The 24,044-nt window shown below is 37.7% G+C and overlaps 1 protein-coding gene across 1 annotated transcript in view; it reads right to left on the bottom strand.

Moving 5' to 3' along the window:
* The window catches only part of WWOX (WW domain containing oxidoreductase), a 477,785-nt gene that overhangs the window by 365,922 nt on the left and 87,819 nt on the right, over window positions 1–24,044 (bottom strand). The window contains exons 6-8 of the mRNA XM_033070142.1: window positions 17,372–17,460; window positions 4,189–4,374; window positions 319–583 (exon numbers count right to left, since the gene is read on the bottom strand). Coding sequence (XP_032926033.1) covers window positions 319–583; window positions 4,189–4,374; window positions 17,372–17,460 — 540 coding nt within the window. The remainder of the gene's footprint in view (window positions 1–318; window positions 584–4,188; window positions 4,375–17,371; window positions 17,461–24,044) is intronic.

Genomic DNA, 24,044 nt, shown 5'->3' with positions numbered 1-24,044 from the left:
TATATTTTACGTATCCTGAGCACAGAAATAACTCTAAACTATCCCGCACCTGAGACATAGAATGTACTTAATCACAGTGAAAATCATATATTCAAACAAGGTCACGCACTCCATCTTAGAAGGTTCCTTAACAGGAGATTGACAAAGTAAATCTTAAGTGGTTGAAGAATCCTCTTCCAGAGCCCTGTCTTGGCATGATTTTTGCCACTAAAATCAGGGTCATGGTTGTAAAAGCAAAGAGTGCTTTACATACATCTGGATTTTTACAACTATTTGAAAAAATGAAGATGCACAAAATAATTTCAGGCATTGACTCACCATGGATTTGGTGAAAGGTCGAGCCAGGGTGAACAGCAGGGAGTACACCCACCAGTGCCGATGGATGGAGGAATAAATCATATTTCCAGGATGGACGGCGTTGGACGTCACCCCGTGGGGAGAGAGGCGCCGGTTCAGCTCGTTGGAGAACAGGATATTGCAAAGCTTGGAGCGGTTGTAGGCCAACATAGCCCAATATTCCTTCTTAGATGGAGAGAGCAGGCTGAAATCAAGCTTTCCAGAGGAGTCATTAATTTCTGTAAATCTGAAAACCAGTAAATATGCCTCAGATACCCCAGAGTTAATTTCGCTCTCATTAAGAACAACATAAAATGTAGACAACAGAGTAGATGCTGGCCAGAGCCAACATAAAACAACAGCTTATTTAGCAGCTGAAAGCATCTAGTGGAAATTGCCTGAGACCCAAGGAACAGTCCCATATAATGTGGCAGTAAAATTACTGGATAATTAGAAACAAACAATAAACAAAAGCAACTCAGAAAACACTTTGACGGTTTAAAGACATTGCTGTGTAACTTAAAAATCACTTTATTTTAAATTTTAAAAAAACCAACAGATTTTGCCATATATCCATAAAAGCAGGATCAGTTTGGAGGAAATAATGTAGGATAAAATAACTCAGCATTAAAAGCAGAGCAACCCAGCATCTTTTCTTTTCCCCTGATCATTTCATCCAGTACTCACACGCAGCACACTTGCATTTAAGTGTTCAAGTAACTATGGATGAGTCTCACTGCCTCTTAAGCTTTTTTTTAGATTAAAAATTGATGAATATAAAGGGGTTATAACCTTGGTAACTTGCCATCAATAGTCTTATATGTTTAAAAGATAAATGTAAACAAAGCCAAAATGAGTTCTGGCAGAGTATAATGTTTTTAAGTATACCCATGGCATGGCTGAACACAAATCAAAGTAACTAGTTGACGTTTTTTAATTGGGTCTGACAGAGTCATTAAACACCAGCTGTTTGTTATTAAAAAAAAAAGAAAGAAACAAAGTAGTGAATGTTCTAAAGACATTTAGATGAAGAAAAGGAAATTTCCATAAAGCATTTCTCCTCCCAGTTCTTAGAATTTCATTTATTAATTTATTGGTATATCTTAATATTAGAAAATAATATTACATTTAGTTACAGATCTAGGTTTCATTCAGAGGAGGTACTAAAAATAAAAAGGATTTAGCAAGCTCTTTTTAATACTCAGTTTTCAGAATCAGCTGGGGAGAACAGGGATAAACATAATTATAGTACACACTAGAAAAATGTTTTAAAATATCTTTACTAATTTTGTATCTCATGCCCAGAAATGAAGAGATCAGCTGGAATTTCTACATTCATTCTGTGAGTGGAATTATAATACACTCAGAAAAAAGCAATACAGTATTTGAACTCAAGAGGAATCCAGGATGTTCTGTGTCTTGCAGAATTAGCCTTTCAATTTCAACAACAAAATTTCTCTTTCATAATTTTCAGTTAGATAAAATACATTTCTGAAATTACCAGGACTATTCTGGGAGGAATTTCCTATATTAATTCAGCAAGTAATCACTTATGATACCAAAAATAATCCACTCTTTGTGTGTTACTGTATAAAGGAAACACGGTGGCATATTTTGAGTGCAGTCCTGCAATTGTGCTTTTGTGAGTCAGTCTCATTGAATTCAGGGGAATAGGGGCTGTACAAACAAATTAACAACACAGAAATAAAGACAGAAGGAAAGTCAACCTACTTATTATTCTGATTTTAATATCATGAGCTTAAAGTACCCAAAAGCTTAATTTAAACAGAATTCATTTGTGCTGAATCCAGAGAAGTAACTAGAAATGAACAGAGAACCAAAGAGGCAAATAAATATTTTGCCTTGGAGCAGAGCAGGATAGCATTTTCTGCTAACATGGGACTTTATTTTTCCCCTAACAGGGGGTCTTGACTCCAGCAGAAAGATCCAGTCAAGGTTTATGGAAGTAATTAGATACCAACACTTCTGTTTTACGACATGGTTTAAGGCTCAGAGTTCTCAAGTAGGTCAGAAAGAACGACTACCTAATAATACCTAACTAACTCCTTACATCAACTTCTGCCCATTAAACAGACTGGGGGGTGGGGAAAGCACAGTTATTCACAATGATCACTCTAAGTGATAAGATAAGCTGCAAGACGTTATTTGGACTCCTTAGAAGAAGGAAAATTTACTGGTCGTGTTAATTATTTTATTCAAAGGTAGAATTTCCTTATGGGCTTCTCTAAACCTTGGCTGATCTCTCTGCCTTAGCAATGAGCACTTTCAAAATGTTTTCAAAAACACAGATAAAGACATCCAGAGATGTAAGCCCTGGTTACACACAGCATTTAATGCAGTGAAAAACAAAGATGTCATTTAAAATACTATCAGAGACACAAACTTACAAGGGGGAACAAGCAGCTGACAATTCAACCTAATCTCCCATTAAATAACAGCTCATTTATACATATCCCATTGTGCCCTCCACATCTGGCAAGTGATTGGAGTTGGCAGATTTATTTCTAGAGCTATCTCTCCTGCCCTGCAGTAGCTGCCCTCACTCCTAACAGGACTCTGCTACTTGCTTTCACAAACCTGGTGTGATTTGCAAAGATAAGGATGTCCAGATTTTGTTACCACCTAATTACTAGACATTTCATGTCTTTTAACAGTGGGGAGGATTATTACTGGCATTTTCTATTGCTTCCTTTCATTTCAGCCATCATAAATTTAAAATGGTAAAAGTAAATCTATCTGCAGTGTGTCATTTATACCATAAGCCCCTGTGTTTGGAAGTGATAAAGGTTTCAGCCCGACCCTTGGCTGGTCTCTCTCTACCAGGTCCCTGGGGTTACATTTTATGGAAACATGATTAAAAAAAATAAGCTTCATTCTGGGTCACTAAAACATTTCAGAAATATGAAGACAGGGAAGGTAAAAAAAAAAAAAAAAAAAGGCACTCACACATTCTTCCTTTCAGTTTGTTAGAGCTACTACACACGACCAGAAGTGAAATAGAAATCAACAGTAATGTTTAAAGCTGGATGTTACAGCCTTAATCCTGTGGTCCTTGAACTAAATCAGCAAGGAGTAAGCGATTTGTGCCCAGTAAAATTCAGAACTGGGGCATTCATTTTGCGCAAGGAACTTGATTTAAATCAAAACCATCTTTTCAGTTATTAACACAAAAACACAAACACATCTGAAATAAGGCAAACCTCATCAACCTCTCTTTTGCCAACTGCACTTTTCCTGGCAGTAGAAAAAATAAGTATCTAACATTTTAATTTAAAAATTCACCAAAAGAGGCATAGGCAGATTTGTAATATGTATTAACTACACTACTTCCCATTTTACAATTATACATCTAATGTCTGCATTGAATTCCCTAATTTCTCATTATAAAACAACTGGATTTCATCTAGCAGTTTTTAATTGCATTGTTTTTCCTGCTAAAATATCTGCACATTCTTCTTGCTAAGATGTTGAAGTTGTTGAATGACAAATCAATATAGGTCATGCCATTCAGATTTAATCAATTATTATTCCATCTCCTCACAAAATCAATGAGTGGTCTGAAACACGGCGAAAATCTGCATTCACACAAAGAATGATCAAAAAAAAATCTACATACGGTTATAAAACTAGAACATGCTTTATCCAGCAACAGAGCCAAATCCAGAAACATCCACAGGCATTAGTAATGCTTCTATTTTTAAAAAGATTACTCAAAGGCAAATGCATGAGAGCAAGGACCTTCATTTTCAGAAACTTTTTTGGTTCTGCCCAAACTGTGTCATGCTGTGAGGATTAAAGATTCCAGCAAAACCAAAGTTAACATTGACCCACCTGTGGGACTCAGAGGACACCACGACAACCCTGGCAGGGGCTGACTGGAGTAAAACATCTTCCAGGAGCTGCACAAGATAGAAATGTCCCAGGTGGTTCACCTGGAAGGTGGACTCCAGCCCATCCTCTGTCAAGGACCAGGGAACACCAAACACGGCGGCGTTGCAGATCAGGATGTGGAGAGGCCTGAAAGAATCAAAAGAGGACAAAGAAATCTCAATTAAATATGTATAATTGCACTTCTGTGTGAAGGGGTTGCAGGTGTGCCTTGGGTCAGGTGTGAGGGATTTGGCTGGCTGGTTTCTGTGGGAAGGAGCTGATTGCAGTTGATTCCAGAAAACCCACTCAGGGTCCAGCTGAGCCCCACATTTGCCCTGGGACAAAGGCAAATAAATATAATAATATCTTTATTATAATAATAAAATAAATTTATAATAAAAACATAATAATAAAATAAAAATAAAAGTCAAAATGCCACACAGCACTATCACTGCTCGCCCCATCACCATTTGGGAAACTCCATCTGGAGAATTTAGGAAAGAAACTTTTCCTGGGGGAGGAGCAACTCCTACCACTTTCTTTTATGGAGTACATGACACCTGCACACTTGGTAGGGCACAAGTGATTAAGAAATAAAGACACAATGCAAAAGGCCACGTGTACACATTTCATACCTCTGCAGCCAGTGAAGTATGCTGTTAAAAAATGCAAGACTGAGATGGAAAAATAAAAACATTCTCCAGAAGCTGTATTCTTTGGTGGAAAATCTGTACACATTACATATGAGATCCTTGAGACAGAATCCTTCCTCACTAAACTCACCTAACCCAGTTTAAATAGAAATGCCATGATAAAGGAGCTTGAAAGGAAAGGGGAAGATTCTTCCAAACTAAGCTAGGAAAGAACCTAGGCTGGCACATACCTCTCTCATTCAAAAAACAGGTCCAGAAAACTTCAAATTCCTTGAGGTGTCCAGTGTAATCTCAGGATACTGCACCTTGCAGCCTTCCCAACCTCCACAGCAAGATCAAGGACAAACGCCCTTCCTGGTCTTTCTTGTCTTTTTCCAAACCCTTACGAAACACAGCAAAGTCTCTGGTCCTCGGACCTCAGATGGATCTGCATTTGCTAGATTGCATCATCTCTGAGCAAACCTTGGCACTGACAGCCTGTTCTTGTCCTTGAGTCAGAGCCTGACGCAGCAGAGCTCAGCAAGCTCTACCTGAGCTGAGAACCTCAGGTTTGAGAGCCTGCATCTGGCATCCCTCACCCTGGTTTATTTAATTTGGAAAAATCACACAAAATAATGACCGCCAAAAATTCCTGCACAAACACTTGTGATGTCCCAACACCAGAATATTAAGATCTGTCACATTTGTTTAGCCTATTCCATCCTATTATGAGTTTACTGCAATCCCATGAGACAAACTCTAATTCTGAAGGTAATAAATGAAGCACAATTAGGAACAATAACTGCTTGCCCTCTGTCCTTCTCAAGTGCCAGCTCACAGCCCTACACACATAGGATGGCAGGAGACACAAAGAACCTTTCCCCACATGACTGAAGGACAGGTATACTGCAACTCTGAGCATCTGCAGAAGGAATTCTGGAAAATAATGTGAAACATGAAGCCCCAGGTTGTCAAACAAACCTAAGTAATTCTATTCCTTCAGGCATGTTTGAAAGCACCAGATTTTGATAGCTCAGTTTTCAAAAAAACATTTCAGGGAAAGCAAACGCACCTTAGGTGAATACTGAAAGAAATGCATAAGGATGGACATGAAGAGTAGGCTGTATTTTCTTATTAAAATAAATTTTGACTTCCAGCCCATAGGGAAGTTACCAGGGTAGTGTGCTTCAATAAGAAGTTAACAATCTATTATCTGTTCCTTTGCCAACTTGGAAAATTTCAACCAAAAGCTCCAGAAGCAGAGTGAAACATCTGTGCACTTAGAGAGGCAGTGTCTGCAGTTCTGGATTTCTGATTTACCTTTTGGGCAGTGACACCCATACACAGAATACCTGTGCACACATACTGCACCCACAAAAGAAACTAAAGATAAACAGGGACTGTCCTTACAAAGGCAAAGTTCCTTCTGTTCAAACCAAAAGGCAGCTCTTTGATCTTTGCAGCCTCACTCAACACAGCACAAGCAGGATATTCACTGACTTGTGCAGGATCATATTCTTTAGAAGGTAACAGATCTTTTGAGGCACTTTTAATCAAAATGATTTAAACCAGAGTTCATTTTGCCGGTTTTGAGATGCATCTGCCAAGAGGAAAACAAAGCTGCTTGAAGCTTGACAGGGCATGGAACTTTGGGTGATTCATCACCTCTTATGAGACTTTATGAAAAGCTCTAGCAAGAATTAATTGTACATCTGCTGGGATAAAAAGGAACAAGTTTCTCCAACACAGATGCAATTTCTGGTATGAGAGCCTCCTGTATGAGAACTGCAGCACATGAATGCAGCCTCAATACCAAAAATGCCACTCCCTCCAAAACAAATATGACACTTTTAAAAACACATCATTCTATTTGATAATTGTAATGTGCACTAGGAAGTCACAAATCACAGATAGAAAGGATTCACATATTCCACCTATCCAAACTGTAGCATCCTTCATTATTAGTAATTACACAATAACTACCAGAAGGGAAATACACACTCTATACCTAAATCTGTTAGCTCAATTAAATGAAAAGAAGATTCTAGAATTATAAAATGATAAAATTTAGTCAATTTTAAATTTTAGGTCATTTAATTGGATTTTATAAAAGAAATAAAATTATGCTTCAGTCCATTTTATGAGATTTGTATTTTTCAAAGCCCATTTCTTATTTTTTCAAAGTAAAAGCAATTCAGATTTAAGAGACTGTAAAATGAACATTATTTACAATATTTTATAATAAAAAATCTGTGATGAAATAGAAAAATAAATACAGAAACATTTTCAACAGCTATCATACTGAAAAGTTAGTATTAGATTCCCTTTTAGAATTCTTTTAATTAGGACTAGTGGTTTTAAATGCTAAATAAAAAAGGATTTTTTCCTAAGTAATTCCACAGAAAAGAAAGCTAAAGGGTTGTACGAATAGCCACTGCTGTTGTGCTTCATTTCAGCATTTCATTTCCCAGAAGAAAGCCGCCTCTCAGATTTGGATCCACGTCCATTAAGCGATCGGTGTCTCTCGTCAGGCTGCTAACAAAGGTCCAATTACTGAAAATTGTCATCTAAGTTTTTGTGACCCGGCCATTTGCACACCAGGAAATGAATGAGATTACCTGGGTAACAGCCACGATGCAGTTATGAATTTCAGCCACAGATGACAGATTCTAATCTCAATGGTGCAGAGCTCTGTGTCACTGAACATATCATTATGCAGGGACAAAATTTTTAAGATACGTGACAATTCACACCACACATCTGGCACTGCAGCTTTGCTTTGTGACAGGAGTATTTTCAAGTGATAGCAGAAATGTGACCTTGATTTCACAAGTTCATTAAAAACATTGCTGTGATCTGCATGAGGCTTCCTCCTGAGCCCAAAAAATAAAATCCCCCCTTGCTTTAAAATAGTTTGTAATTCTACATCAAAGGCAGAGCTAAGGCCAACAAAGGATGTCAGCAGCAAAGGCAATTTTCCATAGTGTTTACTCCTGGTATCAACATGACCAAGTGCTCCCTCTAACCATGACACTCATTAGATATTTTTGGAAACACTACAGCTAAGACCCTGCAGTGTGTTACGAAAATTTGCCTCCATAAATCCTTAAAATGTCTTCAGGCAGTGACTTACATCCCAGCAAGGGAGCCAACGTGGGCTCCCAGGGCTATTTAGGTGGGCACTGGGACCTGAACAGGGTCTGCTCTGTTGTACCAGGTAGTCACTGCTTCTTGAGACTCAGGAAAACAACTGCAAGTACACAGCAATCCCAGAAAACCCTCCCTGTGCTGCTCAGTGTACCTACAATTTAGTGAAAGTTAAAAAGCATGTAGAATTATCCAGGACAATCTCAAATGTGAATACCTGGGCTGAAATGTGGCTAATATTCTGTGCACTGCACAAAGCCTTTACTTTACTAACCTTTGCACTGGGGAAGTCATTCAGATCTCACATGCTGTGCACAATTCACCATTAGAAGCAACTAAGCAATCCAACTCCTCTGCACTATTTGAAAATACAGTAAGTGAATACATTAGAGAGACACAGAAATTAAATTGTTGCTATAAATCAGTTAGTTATGAAATTTAATAATCAATTTGTTAGCACCTGATGTAAAACTGTGATCTGTCAGCAGCCTCCCAAGCTGGCTGTGTGCAGCAGCAGATATTTCCAAGGGAATTAATTACTGATGATTTGCAAAGGTAAGAATAATATTTTTCAACAAATGTAGCCTGTGCACTAGGAGGTTAAACAAACACCACCAAAATGTCAACAGAGTTCTTGGCTTTGGTGTTCTCCCATTTCAAACGTAATGAAATAGTTAACCAGAGAGTATGCAAAGGGAATACTTTCAAATCTTCCCATGAAGCAGAATGTCACACCATCTGGGGCACTTCTCAAGTGATTTGAAAAGTTCACACTGTTTGGAATTACACAGAAATTCAACAGAAAAGGCCTCACCATATCCCCAAAGTCCCACAAGCAACTGTAGACCTCTGTCACGGCCAGTGAAGAAGGCAGAACTGTGACTTCTCTTCCACAAAGAAGCAAAGTCACAGCCCACCAAACTTTTCCACCCCATAACCCTGAACACCCAGGTGGCTTTCTCTGAAAGTTAGAAAGTTGTGCTTCTTTCCATGAGGGAATGCCTAGATACACAAAGGGAATGACCAACAGGCAAGAGAAGCTTATGGCTCTCCAGAAAATGGGGGAATTAAACAACCATCACCAGAAATCCCCCTCACTTTTACAAGCAGTACTGACAGGAAACTGAGCAACAATAAAATCACTAAGTCAGGGTTCAGACAGCAGCAGGAAAACTCAGAACCATGTATAATCTAATGCTGGCACAAAAATATTTAAATGTTTACTTGTTCAATGTAAAAGAAAAACAAAAAAAAGCACTGCTTAACTGAATGAATTTTGGAAACAAATGCCTAATATCTAACTTCCCTTCTTCTAAAAATACTGGCCAAAAGGTCAGTAAAAATACCCTTATTGCCAACTGCCAGCTGACAGAAATGTGGATCCTTGTCAGACAGGCTTCATTTTAAGGCAAGCCTCTAACACAGGACTTAGAGCCCTGATGGATGACCTCCTGCTAGAAGCAAGGAAAATTCTCTGCAATTCATCCTACTGGATTTCTTTGCAGGATTTGACACTGTTGATCAGCAAATACTTTTGCCCCACTTCCAAGAGATTAATGGGGGTGGACTGAGACTGTTCTGATTCTTCCTTCATGGCACATACATGGGAATTACTGCGAGCAGCTGCTCCTGTGCCTTCCTAATGCATCATCTGCATACTGTCATGCAGGTCAGCCATCCCTCAATCATTACTCATTACCTCTCTGGAATCTTCAGTGTACAATTTCATAAACATTTGGAGAAGGAACAGAGGTCTCAACTGATTTGGAACTAAACAGAAAACATCTATTAGTCATGGTTTTCCCTTTATTATTTTTTCTTACGTATACGGTGAGGGGACATCTACCAAAATAACCCCACGTCATGCTGCACCTTCAGAAATTAATAAGAGACAGCAGCAAGGAAAATATCCAGAATCTGGTAATTGTCATTCAGCAGCCCACCTAAGGACACTTCCTGCCTCAAAGTGGGGCTTCTTTTTCAAACTCTGGCAGCAAATCATTATTTACACACATTCACATGCAGACAAACAAGGGTGAGCCAGCCCTAAAGAAATACTCATTTTTGCAATAACCATGGAATGATTTGTTTCTGCAGGTACTTCTAAATATACAAATTTTGTTTGCACACAATAAAGACTTACTAGAGAAAGAAAGTTACAATACAAAAAAAAAAAAAAAAAGGGGGGTGTCAATTATTACTTTTTATTACATATATGTAATATTTTCAATTAAAAACAGCTAAAGCCTTAGAAATACTTTTGGGACCATGGTTGATCATTCAAAGAATAAAACACCTCATTGGATTTTGAGCATTTCACTTCCAATGACTCTTCACTGTTTTGCCCAGAGATTATAGAGCTGTAACAGAATTCAGAAAGCCCCTACAGCAGCTGTGTGCTGCCATTCAGACCTGAAAGATTCCATGCTGTGATGGAAATTAATGTACTTTGACATCCTCTGGGATTTTGGGGAACAGCTAATAAAGAAATACAACCTCTTCAGTCTATTACACCAATTTTTGGACTCTAAGATCCATGGCCAGTCTCAGGCCAGCAGTGAGGCTTCCCCACCCAAGTGCCAGCAGACTCTGCCATCTGTGTTTTAATTATCTCCCCTAGAAAGCATTTAACTAAATAGACTAAATATATTTTAATGTATATGTAATTAAATACTCTGGCCTTATAATTCAGAATTTTTAGAAGGCAACATCAATTAAATGCAGAGAGCTTCTCAAAACTCATTAAGCCATAATGCTCAAAAATCCTTGCTACATTTGTGACAGGATATGTTTTAATCAGTTATTAATCATATTAATCATTTACTGATTTAGGTGCTCAAAAGAGCTTTCACAGCTGGGGAATTTTGAGGAAATTTTTCAGGAAGACAGAGTTCCAAGCCATCTTAGACTAACTCTAAATTTAGGCACAGACATGGCTGAAAATGGGCACCAGAACAACCAGGGTGCTGGGCAGAAATCCTGGAGGGTTTTCAAGGTTTCTTCATTAGGGTAGAGTGAAGTGAAGTGAATGCAAAGAATCCAAAGACAAATGGCAGGTTTGGAAATTTTGGACAGCACAGTTATAGTCATAAAGCTATGTAACAAACTCCACACAAAATCTTTTTGTTGGTAATGTGTAAAAACACTTCATAATTTTTGTAGATGAAACTGTATGTAAAGTTATGGTGAAGTAATATGGACTTCACTTTTAAAAAAAATTAAATATTCTGAGGCAAAAGGTATTTGCATGATAGAGCAGATGAAAGGAAAGGTGATCTGATGAAAACATCAGGATCTTTGCCTCCAGGAAAAGGGGGAAGGGCTTAAACATCTGAGATTTTTAATGTTTCATTTATAAAATACTGGAAATAGTTTTTGGATCCACATGAATTGACACATGCTACCACAAAGGGGTAATTGTGTTCGAGAGCTTAAAAACAGAAGAAAGAAGAAAAACTATTTATGCAGAAAACCAATCCCTAGGCTTTAATAAGGCACAGCATCACCACAAAGAGAAAAAAAAAAGTTTTACCCTAATATTATTATGTACGTTTCAAATGTAGTCAGCCTTTGATCTTATTTAAATTTAAGATATGTGCTGTCTGAAACAGGAACTTCTGAGCTATGCATGTTTCTTAGTTCAATGTGGGTATTTTTTAATATCTCAAAATGCTCAGTGTTGTCCAGAAGTCTGTGCCTTGGCACTGCCAGGATGCCAACTGTACTCTAAGCTGAGAAGACAAATGTAAAATCTCAATTGTCACTAGTTCTAATTCACTTAAAGTAATTCTGTTAATGGCAAAGAGTTAACAGAGTTGTACAGTGATATAAAATATGTTCAGGCTTGGAAAGACAATAACCAGTGGCAACAAACATCTCTGATAGAGATACATCAACTACAGAACCATTAAATATATTGGCATAATGGCACCACTGATCATTCATCTGAATCATATATTCATTTTTTCCAGATCCTTTTAGTTATATTTGTAACAACTTGCTAAGCAGATGTCATTTTTACATATTTATTCTCAGGTATGCATAGAATTTATCACACAGTATCTATGATTTAATTGTCATTCCACTGGAATTTAAAATAATACACCTTCAATACGTCAGTTATAATATATGAAAATGCAGAAAAATCATACTATGGATTGACTTTTCATCAGGCTCCAAAATCTTAATTGCACCTGCAAGGTTTCAGCACACTTCTGCCTGCAGCATGAGAAATGAATGCAGTGACAGAGTTTGGGGCCTCAGCTAAGGCAGCCAGCTGAAAACCTGCCCCACTCCATTTTGGGTCTGGTTAGGAAAATAAGAAGAGGCTAAACTTCCAAATGGAGAACCATAATTCATAACTGCTGTCTTTTCCATATTTCTACACACATCATTAGTGAATAAACTGTTAGCATATGCCAGTTCTTACCACCAAAAAAAATAAGAATTCCTGTTTTAAAGTACAGGGAAGTAACTGCAGTGAAGATCTACATCTGGAAGTCCTGCATAATTGTGAACTGCTCCTACCAGTTCAAAAAATTCTAAGCAGTAGCTATTGGCAAATATTGTTTCATATCTTTGGAGTAATTCAAGATTTTTCAGGATGATTTCAGCTTTTTTCCCTCATTGAGAGCATTAAATTGAGAACATTAAATTAGTCTCACTGTTTGGCAGAAGATAACTTTAATTCAAACCAAGTGGCACCATGCACCACTGAAAACTAGAAATGCACATAAGATTTCATCTGTAACTTTAGTGCTCGCTCCTGCCTGCTGTTTTGATCATGGAAGTGTTCTTATGATGAGGACTGGGCAAATGCCATGACACCATGGCTGTAAATTTTGACATCAGGTCCTGTCTTGGAGGTTCTAGAACTGAAACATCAGTGCTGTCCCCCAGCTAAAGAATGCAGGTTTCAGTCAAGTATGGGATGATCAAACAGAGAAATAGAAACCCAAGGTGCCACAAACACCAAAATTCTACAGACCCTGAACTATCCAGCACTGATCCTGACTGAATTTCAATGCTGTGTTCCATACAGTCACAGGAGGGCTGTCATTTTGTCCATAAGGAGGATTAATACCAACCATAATTCCTCACATCGTGCCCACTCAATGAATAGCAGATTCAATGCAGTGTTTCTTAGTTCCAAAACACTAATATGAAAGATTGGTTGGTCTGCCTCTGCCAGCTGCACAAAAATCAGCTCATGCCAGATCCATCTTAGCCCAGAACATTATTATAAACAGATCATTTATTTGACTTTCCATAACAGAGACATTCAATGAACTGCCTGAGCTGGAAACCAGCAGAGGGGAAAGACTTGATACGTGTAAAAGAAGCAACTTGAACAAATCCAGACATTTAGGTGCACTGAGTTCCCTTTTCCCATTCTCATCCTAACATCAGCACTGCCTTCACAAGGAAGGAAGATGGAGTTCATTCAGTGTGGAATGGATCTGCAGAAGAGAACCCAGAAATACTAAATACTGAAAGACAGCTGGCTTTCTCCGAAAAATTTTGTGCTAGAAATCCTTGAGCACTAATTTTTATTTGGCATCCATTTTACGTGTTAGTCACACTGTGTTCAGGTTGTGCTCCAATGCAAGATCAAACATTAAACAGCAATATTGTTTTCTTCTGTCTTCTCCCAAAGCTGACTTTGGGAGATCCAACTAATTTAAGTTCTTACCTGCAGAATCCTTCTAACTGTGAGAGTAGAAAAAAAAGGAGGGCACTGTCCTGCTCCTAGAGAAAGTTTGAGTGCTGGAATCACAGAACTGCAGGACCTAAAATAATCAGCAAAACCCTCCTGCCCAAAGCTTTATTTGAAACTGCATGGATAAAAAGGTCTCAGAAAGAGAAACAGCTGTATCAACTCAAGAGTATAGATAATGCAAACAAAAAAAATCTTTCTTTTTTCTGAAAGGATGAAGGATTTTCTAGAATATATTTATAGGAGTATGGCATAATTTACCAGTGTTTATATATTCAGAGCTCAGATTTTATCTGTGGACAAGTCTGCAACACCTAACAAATCCATATAGGAATAAAAGATTTCTACCAAATCTCTGAAGTATGATAATTTATAGATGAATCATCTGACTTTTACTTTCAAACAAGGAAGGCTTCTTAGCCTTAGCCTTTAAAGTACTATTCCAATTCATACTAAATATTTCTTTGCAGAGTAACTCTTTCCTCCCGTTTATTATTTATGTTTTTCTCAAGGCTCCCTCTGTTGTATCTTTTGTTTTCTGTATGCAACCAGCCCTGTTAAATTCCTGCTGAGCAGTGGATGACATTTCTTCATTCTTCACGTAGTTTCCACAGTCTCTCAGATTCTCAAGCACATTCAAGAAGGCTTTTTTTTTTTTCTCTACAATTATTTGATTAAGGCAAGAGATTCACAGTTTCAGCAATTTCCCTTCTGCTCTATGCAATACAAACACCCTCAGCTCCCCCAGCTGCAAGAGGTTTAAACTCAATAAAATTTAGGGATCCTTTTTTTGGAGTTGTTCCATTTTAGTTTTCTCATCCAGGAGATCTGTTCTTCAAGACTATTTTCCAGTTGCTATCCACCAGGGAAGAACAGGGTCCCAGGTTGTGATGTGAGCACACCCTTACATCTGCTGACAAAAAATAGCACCTAGAGCCACAAAGTGTGCCAGAAAAGCAGAATTTCAGAAGGCATGCCTATCTATTATCAATTTTATAAATTTTCAATTATTAGGTCATGTATCACCAAGACCAACAGCTTCTGGAAAACACCAGTGTCCCAGAAAGCAACAGTGGACTGGAGAAACCAAACAGAGAATATCAATTCCTGCACAGAGAATTTTAAGATGTTCACCACAGAATGCTAAAGGCTTCTTCACATTAAATGCTGTGAGAAATAAAATACAGGTCTTTATTCAAATGTGTGCACTCATACAAAATTTCTCCTTGACATTTCAGAAGTTTTCCCAGAAACCAAGATCTATATAGCTCAGAACTCAAATGATAGTTTTGTTGGGAAAAAGAAAAACAAAAACAAACACTTTATTTGTTTTTCCTACCTGCTTTATTGTTGAGAAATCTGTAAGAGAAAGAAAACCCTCTTCTCTTAATGTATTTCCTGTGCTCATTAACAGCAGTGACAGGTCCCTCATGGGAAAGGGGGGGACTCCAGCACAACGTGCTTCTCCTACAGGGATATCAACTCCTTTTCAGAAATTCTGACGAGACTGGCCCAAGCACAAAGAACAAGGCTCAGTCTGTCACTGGAGCCTGTGAGATTCCTTCCAGCTCATAAAGCCACTGGTGCAAAGGAATCCCCCAGGTGACAAAAACCTCTGGACCCTGCAGCACAACAAAGGAACGAGGAGACAGACAAAGGTCATTGGTGTTCATTAGAGCTGGAAAACACACCAGCAATAAGATGCTTCTGCCACATAACTGCTTTTCCAAACTTATCCAGATATAGCTAAATCACAAAAAAATCAGAGGCCAGAAAGAGCTGGTAGGTTTTCCAGTCCACTTCCCAAGGTGACTCTTCTGTACTTGCATCAGATAAAACATCCAGTGCTACAGGCAGTGTGTGGGGTCTGGTTTCCATCCAGCCCCAGACTTTAAACAGAATGTAACTGGAAATTCATTTTGGTCAAAACCCCACAACAGATACAGAACTTCCACTTAATGCCTGGATGAGTCCTGCCAGACACAGGCACATCTGAGCACGTATTTAAGGCAGAAAGGCCTGAAGGCAAGGCAGAGGCTTTAGATGGACAGGCTGGACAGGGCTTGGAGCAATCTGGGATAGTGGAAAGTGTCCCTGCCCATGGCAGAGCTTGGAACAAGATGGGCTTTAAGGTCCAACCCAAACCATTCTGTGATCCTGTATCTTCAGAAGAAATTCTGTACATACCTAAATGCTGTACATACCTAGATGCTGTCTATTACAAAATATTTTTCCAAATAAAATGAGAGTGAAACATTAGTCAAGCCTGTCCATCACTGACAATGTCACTGAACAGACCTGCATTGAATGGGGTATGCCAGCAAAAACAAAACAGGTTTTACTGATTTTAGATCTTCTCATTTCCTAAGTTCTCTGGCAAAAATTGATTTAAGCCTGTTCACTTCAAGGATTTATAAACATGCATAGCTAATGGGCTAGCTAGGTCAACCATGGTATGAGCTACAACACACAAATCAGGTTAAGAGCTGCATTTGGAAGGGTGGTTTTAACTTTCCACAGCACCATACATTTAAAGAAACGTGGCGTAATAAAAGCATGAAGAGTCTAAATTAAAACACTTACAGCTCTCACACCACAAAACCAAGTCAGTACTAAAGCAGCAATACTGCAAGGATTTGTCTTTCAAGAAATTTTAATATATGAAGATGACATGATAAGAAAATACTGATATTAAGGATTTTGGCAGTAAAAAAACTTCTGTTAGAAGTCAGTTTTGACAATTCTTTGAATCTAAAAGGCCTATAAGTACTAAAATGTCATCTGTTGATCCATGTGAGATTTAGCTTTGGCAGTAAAAGTGAAAAAAATGCTCTTTGTTATATATTTTCTCTACAACAATGTATTTTCAAAGCTAAGAGGTCATATTCTCTCGAGAAGAACAGTAAGATGCATATCAGTTACAGAAATATTTGCAAAAAACATCTAAGTTTGAATACTCACAACAATCAATTTGACAAACTAGATAAAAGCACAAAGTGCGGAATTTATGGTCAAAACTTGGAACTTAAAAGCTTTCAAATAATTTCTTCAATTCAGACATTCATTGCTCTGTTCAAGCTAAATTAAACAAACCACTCGGGGTCTAACCTGGTTATCTCCATATAAATTTGTCTATTGTTAAGTGATGTCCTAATCACAACCTCTCCCCTTTTCCTTTTTCTTTTTTTTTTATTATGGTCTATTCCACATACAGGTCTGGAAAATGGAGCTGTCTGGCTCACAGGGTTATATTTTTTAAAATTTTACAAATGAAAAGGAGAGAACAGAAGGTTATAAAACAAAGTAAGACAAGCAGTGCACTAATTGTTAATCCCTGACCTCTTCCAAACTACTGCAAAACTGTTAAAAGTTGCCTGAGCTGTTTTTATGCAATTTAGCTTTGATTTTTTTTCAACAAACACAGGGTGTGGGGCTTTAAATGTGGGGCTACACATCAAATAATACGAGATCTGTAATTTTATTTTTGTATTTAAAAAATTATCTTTAATTTATATTGAAGAAAATTCCTGTGAAAAGATTATTCACTAACTGCAGTTGATGATCCATCCAACTATGGTGATTCTGTGCTCAGCTGATAAAGACATTAAAATAACAAGAAATTATTACATCTAATTTTCTGAGTACTTACAGATTCTTGGATTTGAATGCTTCAGCAAAGTGCTGCACACTCTGAAGAGAAGCAAGGTCTAAGGTCATTGCCTCTACCTTGGCTTTATGCTGGAACAAGAGAAAATATAAAAAAAAAAAGATAAATAACAGCAAGTTCAGTTCACAGTATCACATTACAGTAAATGTGTTATGAAACTTGTCTGATTCCCTTGTTTAACATTATAACCCCAGAGTGAATACAAATCATCAAAAGGGATGGATGAGAACAACATTTAGTGCCAAAAGTAGCATTTGTGATTTGGTGATTCTGCTAAAAACACACACTCTGTAATGCACAGCTTTATATAATGCAGTGAATCCACTCAAGGCAGTGTGAAGGTTAACAGGCATCTCTTTGCTTTGATTTTGGTGGTGAAACTTATGTAACTCCTGAAATGAAAAGTAGAGTAAATGCTATTCTTGATACATGCTATTTTTTAGGTACCATACCAATAGGAAAAAAAAAAAAAAAGTAAATATAAAAAACAGTTGAGATAAGCACATATTAATAAAAAGAAAATCTATTTTTCTTAGTTGGTGATATAAAAGTATAAAATGACTACATAAAATAACAGATCAGTCTACACAGGGCTTTATACATTAAGAGTTTACCAGGGCATTTATAAATGCCCTTCTCTGTAAGGGTGGGGAGGCCCTGGCACAGGTTGCCCAGAGAACCTGTGGATTCCCCATCCCTGGAAGTGTCCAAGGCCAGGCTGGACAGGGCTTGGAGCAGCCTGGGATAGAGGAAGGTGTCCCTGCCATGGCAGGGGCTTGGAACTAGATGGGCTTTAAGGTCCAACCAAACCATTCTATGATTCTGTATCTTCAAAAGAAATTCTGTACATACCTAAAGCAAACTTTTCACATAGGAGAGGACACACCATCCCAAAACACAATTTTCAGCTTTAAGATCCCTATTTCCAGATATTTTGAAATTCCAAATCTCAGAACAAAATGACCCAAAAGCCTATTTTCATCACAACACTGAAGTCATCACAGAACCAAGGAGCTGCTGGGATTACAAGTTACAGCATAAGCATTTCTGGAGGAATGAAGGGACAGCAGCACACAGGTCAGCACAGAAGGAAGCCAGGAAGAGACTCCCATTGTCTCCCAGGCTCAAGTGATCCATCTGATCCCCCCATTTCATTACATCTGGCACTTTTCTCCCTACATCTGTTTTCTATTTTGCTAGCACCCATTCTGCCTGCTACAACTACCTTACAGGTTTGGTTTAAACAGAATATCACACCAGTTCCTCTTGTCCCATTCCAGCCAGACTTATCAGGACAGCAAAATAAACACAATTAAAATTTCAACAGGTTCAGCCTCCATAGGAAGCATCAATTGCTGGAGTCGGAAAATGCTAAACCAAACTTTGCAACAAAGAGTTTTTACCCCCACAAGATGCACATCATTCTGGAATTCATTTTGTCCCACTGGGTAAATATTTTCTTCTGTTTGATGGTCAGAGACTTGAGAAAGATGATGCTGCCTTGCATTATGCAATAGAACTCCAGGACAATCTCTCTTCAGCTGTGCAGTTCAAAGCTGTTTGCTCACTACAGAAGTGCTGTGCATAGCTGGGTTTACTTTGCCTCTGCTTTCCTCAGTTGAAACATTCTCCTGTCCCTCCCAAGGGTAAAAGGACAAGAATGCTACAAATACAGGGACATAAGGAGGTCAAAAAACATAATAATCAAGTAGTTCAACAGACCACAAGCTGTCAGCTACTGTCCTCTTGGGGACAGGATCCAAGTCCACAGATATCACTCAGGTAATGCTTTTCCTCCTGGTATCACACATTAGGCTTCTGCTACTGATTCCAAGAACAGAACAGAAACTTCTGTACTTCAAGTCCAAAAGAAAAAAAAAAGTATGAAGCCTCCAAATACTTTCTGAAATAGAAGTTAAGCAGACTCAGATTGGCCTGGATGTGGGGATTAGTATATTGAAAACATAAAAATCGGGAATTTAAAAATCATAATATTTTTTCAACTTTCTCCCTGCTTTTGCTGTTTAAACCTTGATGGTTGCAGGCTGTATTTCCTCCATATGCACAGAAGGCACATACTGAGCACAGACACAACACATTTATTCTGTTTTCCTCAATGCAAAAACTGGAGCATGGGAACATCCAAAGCACCCAGGACCTGACACCTCAGCTTCTGAAGGCACTCAAAAACCCAAATGAGATTGTTTTGTCCAAGCAAAACTGGGGAAGAAATCAGTTTAATGTACCATGAGTTTAGGGAAGTTCCCCAACTTTTCTATTTCAGGTTCTCCCTTCAACTTAGAATCCAGCACCTCTTATCCCACAGAGGTTTTCTGTAGACCACCAATTCCTACTACAGTTTGAGACTGAGAAATGCTAAACCTTTAGTATCAATTCATTTTTATTCCAAATTTTCCCACTGTTACTTACGTCACAATACCTTTTTTAAAAAAACCTATGAATAAGCAATATACTTGCAAGGTATGTTCTTAATAATGTAAGAATATCTCCATTAAATGACAAGCAGAAGGTTTCATGTTTGTTTTCTTACAGTACCTCAGAATTACCTCTGTTACAATGTTTTCTCTCTTTCCCTAGAAGCCTAGGTGTCACATATTGTGATATGTATACAAGAGCATAGGGGGTTTCAATAAAAAATAAAACTAAAAATCATTTTTGCTAAAAGGCATCTTAACTGTAATTGTTCTCTGCAGTCAGAACTGATTCTTAATGGTGTGCTGCAAATCCTGATCTAATGTGTCATAATTGTATTATGCTGATGTCTCTCACTACTTCACTTCACATGTTTTCAGTACTGAATTATGCCTCATTTTATGTTGTGAAACCTTAAATGAGACTTGCCACCTTCCCAAATACAGGAGACAGTCTTTAAACTGCCATTCTCAAATTAATACACTAAGGCAGGAAACTCCAGAATTCTGAAAATTAAATTGACAAAAGGTATTAATGTTCCCTCTACTACTTTATTTCCAATTACATCATTTAAGGAGAAAGTAGATAATGAAATGAGTGTAGAATAATTTAAAGAGCTCTTTTCTAAAGCACAGGATCATAACTAGTGGTGCCATTGAAAGGCTGTGCAAAATGAGCCGCTCTCCTTGCTGCAGATATTCAGGACAAATATCCCCCCTGCACCCAGAACCACCTCCAGGAATAGAGCCAGGGCAGCTCTGCAAAGGAGAACACAAGGGTGGGCACACTTCTGTGAAATCCAGGTCAGCCAGACCCAGCTGAGAGTTCTGAGTTTGGAACCGAGGGTGTTTGTATTTCATGAAGCTCAAAGAGCAGCTCAAGGCTAACAACGTCCAGGCATCAACGTGGTGCCTCTGAAGAAACAGCCAAAGGCAAATCAATCTCCAGTTCCAAACAAGTCCTCCTCTAAACCTAACACTGTAACACTTTGAAAAGTGCAAAGGAAAAAATTTATCTTGTATTTCATGTTTCCCACCCAGTTTTTAAAGCCTTTCATCAATATTTCCAGGTAAGTTTCATTACTCTACACAACCCCAGAAAACAGCTTGTTCAGTTTTCTATGTAACCTGCTCCCTATTGGAGCAAAAATATTAAAAACACTTAAGTGCAATTGGCTATACTTTGCAGTCATGCTAGAAAAATGCTTATTTAGCCAGAAAGTAACACAAAAGTGAAAACCCCCAGAAAGCCAGCTATTTCACTATATGCAATGCATTCACTTTACAGCTTAAAAATTGTTTAAAAATGAACACTGCATGGTAGAGTAGTTTGGCAGTAAACATGATTGTGCATTTGTGTCTTGGTATAGAAGAAGGAGCCTTTTTTCATAGTGAATTTTTCATTCAAATGTAAGTGATGATTTACGTTAAATATAGGTAAAGCATAGCTACATTTTCCTGAAGGATTGCAAGGAAGTGAAGAGCAGTACAATAAGTTGAAGCATAAAAGCTTTCTCTGTCATAATATTTATTATAATGGCATATAAAATAGCTGAAATAAATAATAGATGACTAAAAGTAAATTCATATGATAAAGAATCTTTCAGCAGACACCATTACTTCTGACTGCTCCAGTTTCATACAGACTTGAAGAGTCTTAATAAATATGCTGTAGCCCCTGTATCTTATGTAAGTACAAGTCATTTTCTGAGGCCCTACTTAAAATGTACTGTAGTGGACACTGCATAATTTACTGTATAATTTTACTCTCAGAAAATAGTGTGTGTACTTCTTCAATGTTTAAAAGTCCTTAACTCAAAACTGAATACTTAGCACAACAACAGGAATATCTGACTTTGAGGAACTGAAAGTACAATCAATTGGTAAAAAGCAGTTTAATTTAATACAGAAAAATCTTCATGACAACATCAGATAGTTCTGACAGGCTGTCTAAGAAAGGAAATCTTCAGGAAAAAAAAAGAATTTTACGTCAAAGCTGATGAAAAATCTGTGGAATTATCTGAAAATAGGTAAATAAATAACCAAATCTCAGCATATGACAAGCAATACCCAAATAAACTCATATTTCCACGTTGAGGATGGAGCAGGGGCTGTTTTAGAAGCACATCTGACAATTTGACACATAGCTTATGACAGTCAATAGCCAGTGCCATGCACTATTTATGGGGGTACCTAATGGGGAAAAAGGCTTTCACTCAGGATTAGGACTGCAAATATTACTGTCCCTAATGTAGTCAACATTTGGTACTTCATGCAAAACTGTATTTATGCAATGGCAGCTTCACCTGGCTGTGTGCTCTGAATGCTCTGAGCTCCCTGGAGCTGATGGGGATGGATGCACCCACTGCTTTAGAGCAATCCTGAACCTCTGAAGATGTTTAATAATGTGTTCTTCTGCTACCTTTGGATACCTCCATAAGGTTCATTAGGAGACCTTGTGCTGGAACATTTTTACACTCATTTTTCTAATTTCCACCCCTCCTCCCTCCCCCCAATATCAGCAGTATTTCTGCAGTACTTTCAAATTTCCACTAACTTTAAGATACACAAACCAATTTCCCAAATATTAACCATTTTACTAATTTCTGAGATGTACAAGGAAATAGCTGGGACTAACTTGATTCTTCATGAAAATCAGAAAAGAAAATAATTTCCTTTCTTTCATTAGGAAAAAAAATATTTAGTAATACTTGGTTTCACTATTTCCTGATGTGCTTGTTTTACCCGTATTTTGGTTGTAATTTAGTGGTGTAAATTTTTGCATTATTACTCTTGCTCAATCCTGTCATAGTCTGATGCTGTGTGCGATCTCTCCCAATATCTGAATTTGTAAAGCCTGGTTCTTCCTGCTAAAGTAACTAGATCTTCTCAAAAACGGAATTCCTGCAGGGGTTGCCTTCATCCAAGTCAAGAGAGCAGCACACAGATCAGAATTTAATGGGTCAGTGTGAGCCTGCAAACTGCTCAGATTACTGATCAGCCTTGGACCAACATTTTATCATGAAGAATAAATTATTAGCACCATTGTTTTCTTTGTGTCTATCCCTTCTCCAGAACAATTCTGGATGTTTGGCAGAGAACAGTGTTTATCTTTCTGGCACCATCTACAACTTAGAGGCCTCTTCAGAAAAACCTGAAGCCCTCAAGCTGTTGTAGGATTGTCCTGCAAATGAATGTCTAAAAGTTGCAATTTGAAATAAAATTGAACAATCATATTGAACAAACATCTGAACTGGAGATTTAATGTTGGACTCAACTGGGTTATAAAAGCAACTGAGAAGTCTGGATCCTCCTTTAGATGGAGATTAAATGCAAAAGCAGCACATGAGCCTGAAATTCTGAAGGTGAGGGATGTGGAGAAGTGATAAAGATGGCCTGATAGGAAGGATTTTGGCTTCTGAGGATGGCATACACCAACCTGGCTTCTGGTCCTCACATTTAAACAAATCACTGCTCACAGCAAAATTTTTCCTTCATCCAAATACCTAATTTACCCATAATTTAAAATCCAAATATGAAAATGGAACTCAAGTCTCCAGGTAGAGTTTGTATGTTTGACTTATCATGCAATCACCATTTTAAATTTCCCAATAGTTTTAGAGCTTTATCTCTTTCTATTAGGAAATGTCTACACATACATTCATTTGTTTCTTTGTGGTTGCTTCATTTTTCAGATTTTAATATCCTTTTTTAATAAATCTTCTGTAATAAATACCACTTACCACTACAATAAGCAATGATGTTATTTCATAATCTTTACATTAGTTAACTCTTAGATCAGTATCTCTGTAAATTTGGCTTTTCATATCTTCTGTAGATAATTATACAGGAAAAAAGGGAAAACATCTGCATTTCTTTATGAAATTAATATCTTCAGTGAAGTAAACTATGCCCCAGCAATCCTAAATCATGCTTAGAAAGAGCAAAAAAAGTCATTCTCCCAAAGATATTTTTTTTAATTATTTACTCCATAACCAGAGAGAACAAAAACTTCTGGATTGCAATTTCAGAATACTTCATTTAGTAGGCTCCAAATCCATGATTTTTCCAGTATTCATATGGTTCCATTGCACACAGGACACATTTGCTTCAGTAACAAGAAATCAAATGTATTTAAACAAAAATCTACTGTAGATTTTGGCAACAGAAATTAGTTTAGCTCTTAATGCACGTGAACTGTGGGTAATTATTTGGGAGCCTAC

Source organism: Catharus ustulatus, chromosome 11 (genome assembly GCF_009819885.2).
Source record: "Catharus ustulatus isolate bCatUst1 chromosome 11, bCatUst1.pri.v2, whole genome shotgun sequence".
Lineage (NCBI taxonomy): Eukaryota > Metazoa > Chordata > Aves > Passeriformes > Turdidae > Catharus > Catharus ustulatus.
Note: the sequence above shows the minus strand (reverse complement) of the source record. Positions and strands in the feature narration are given on the sequence as shown.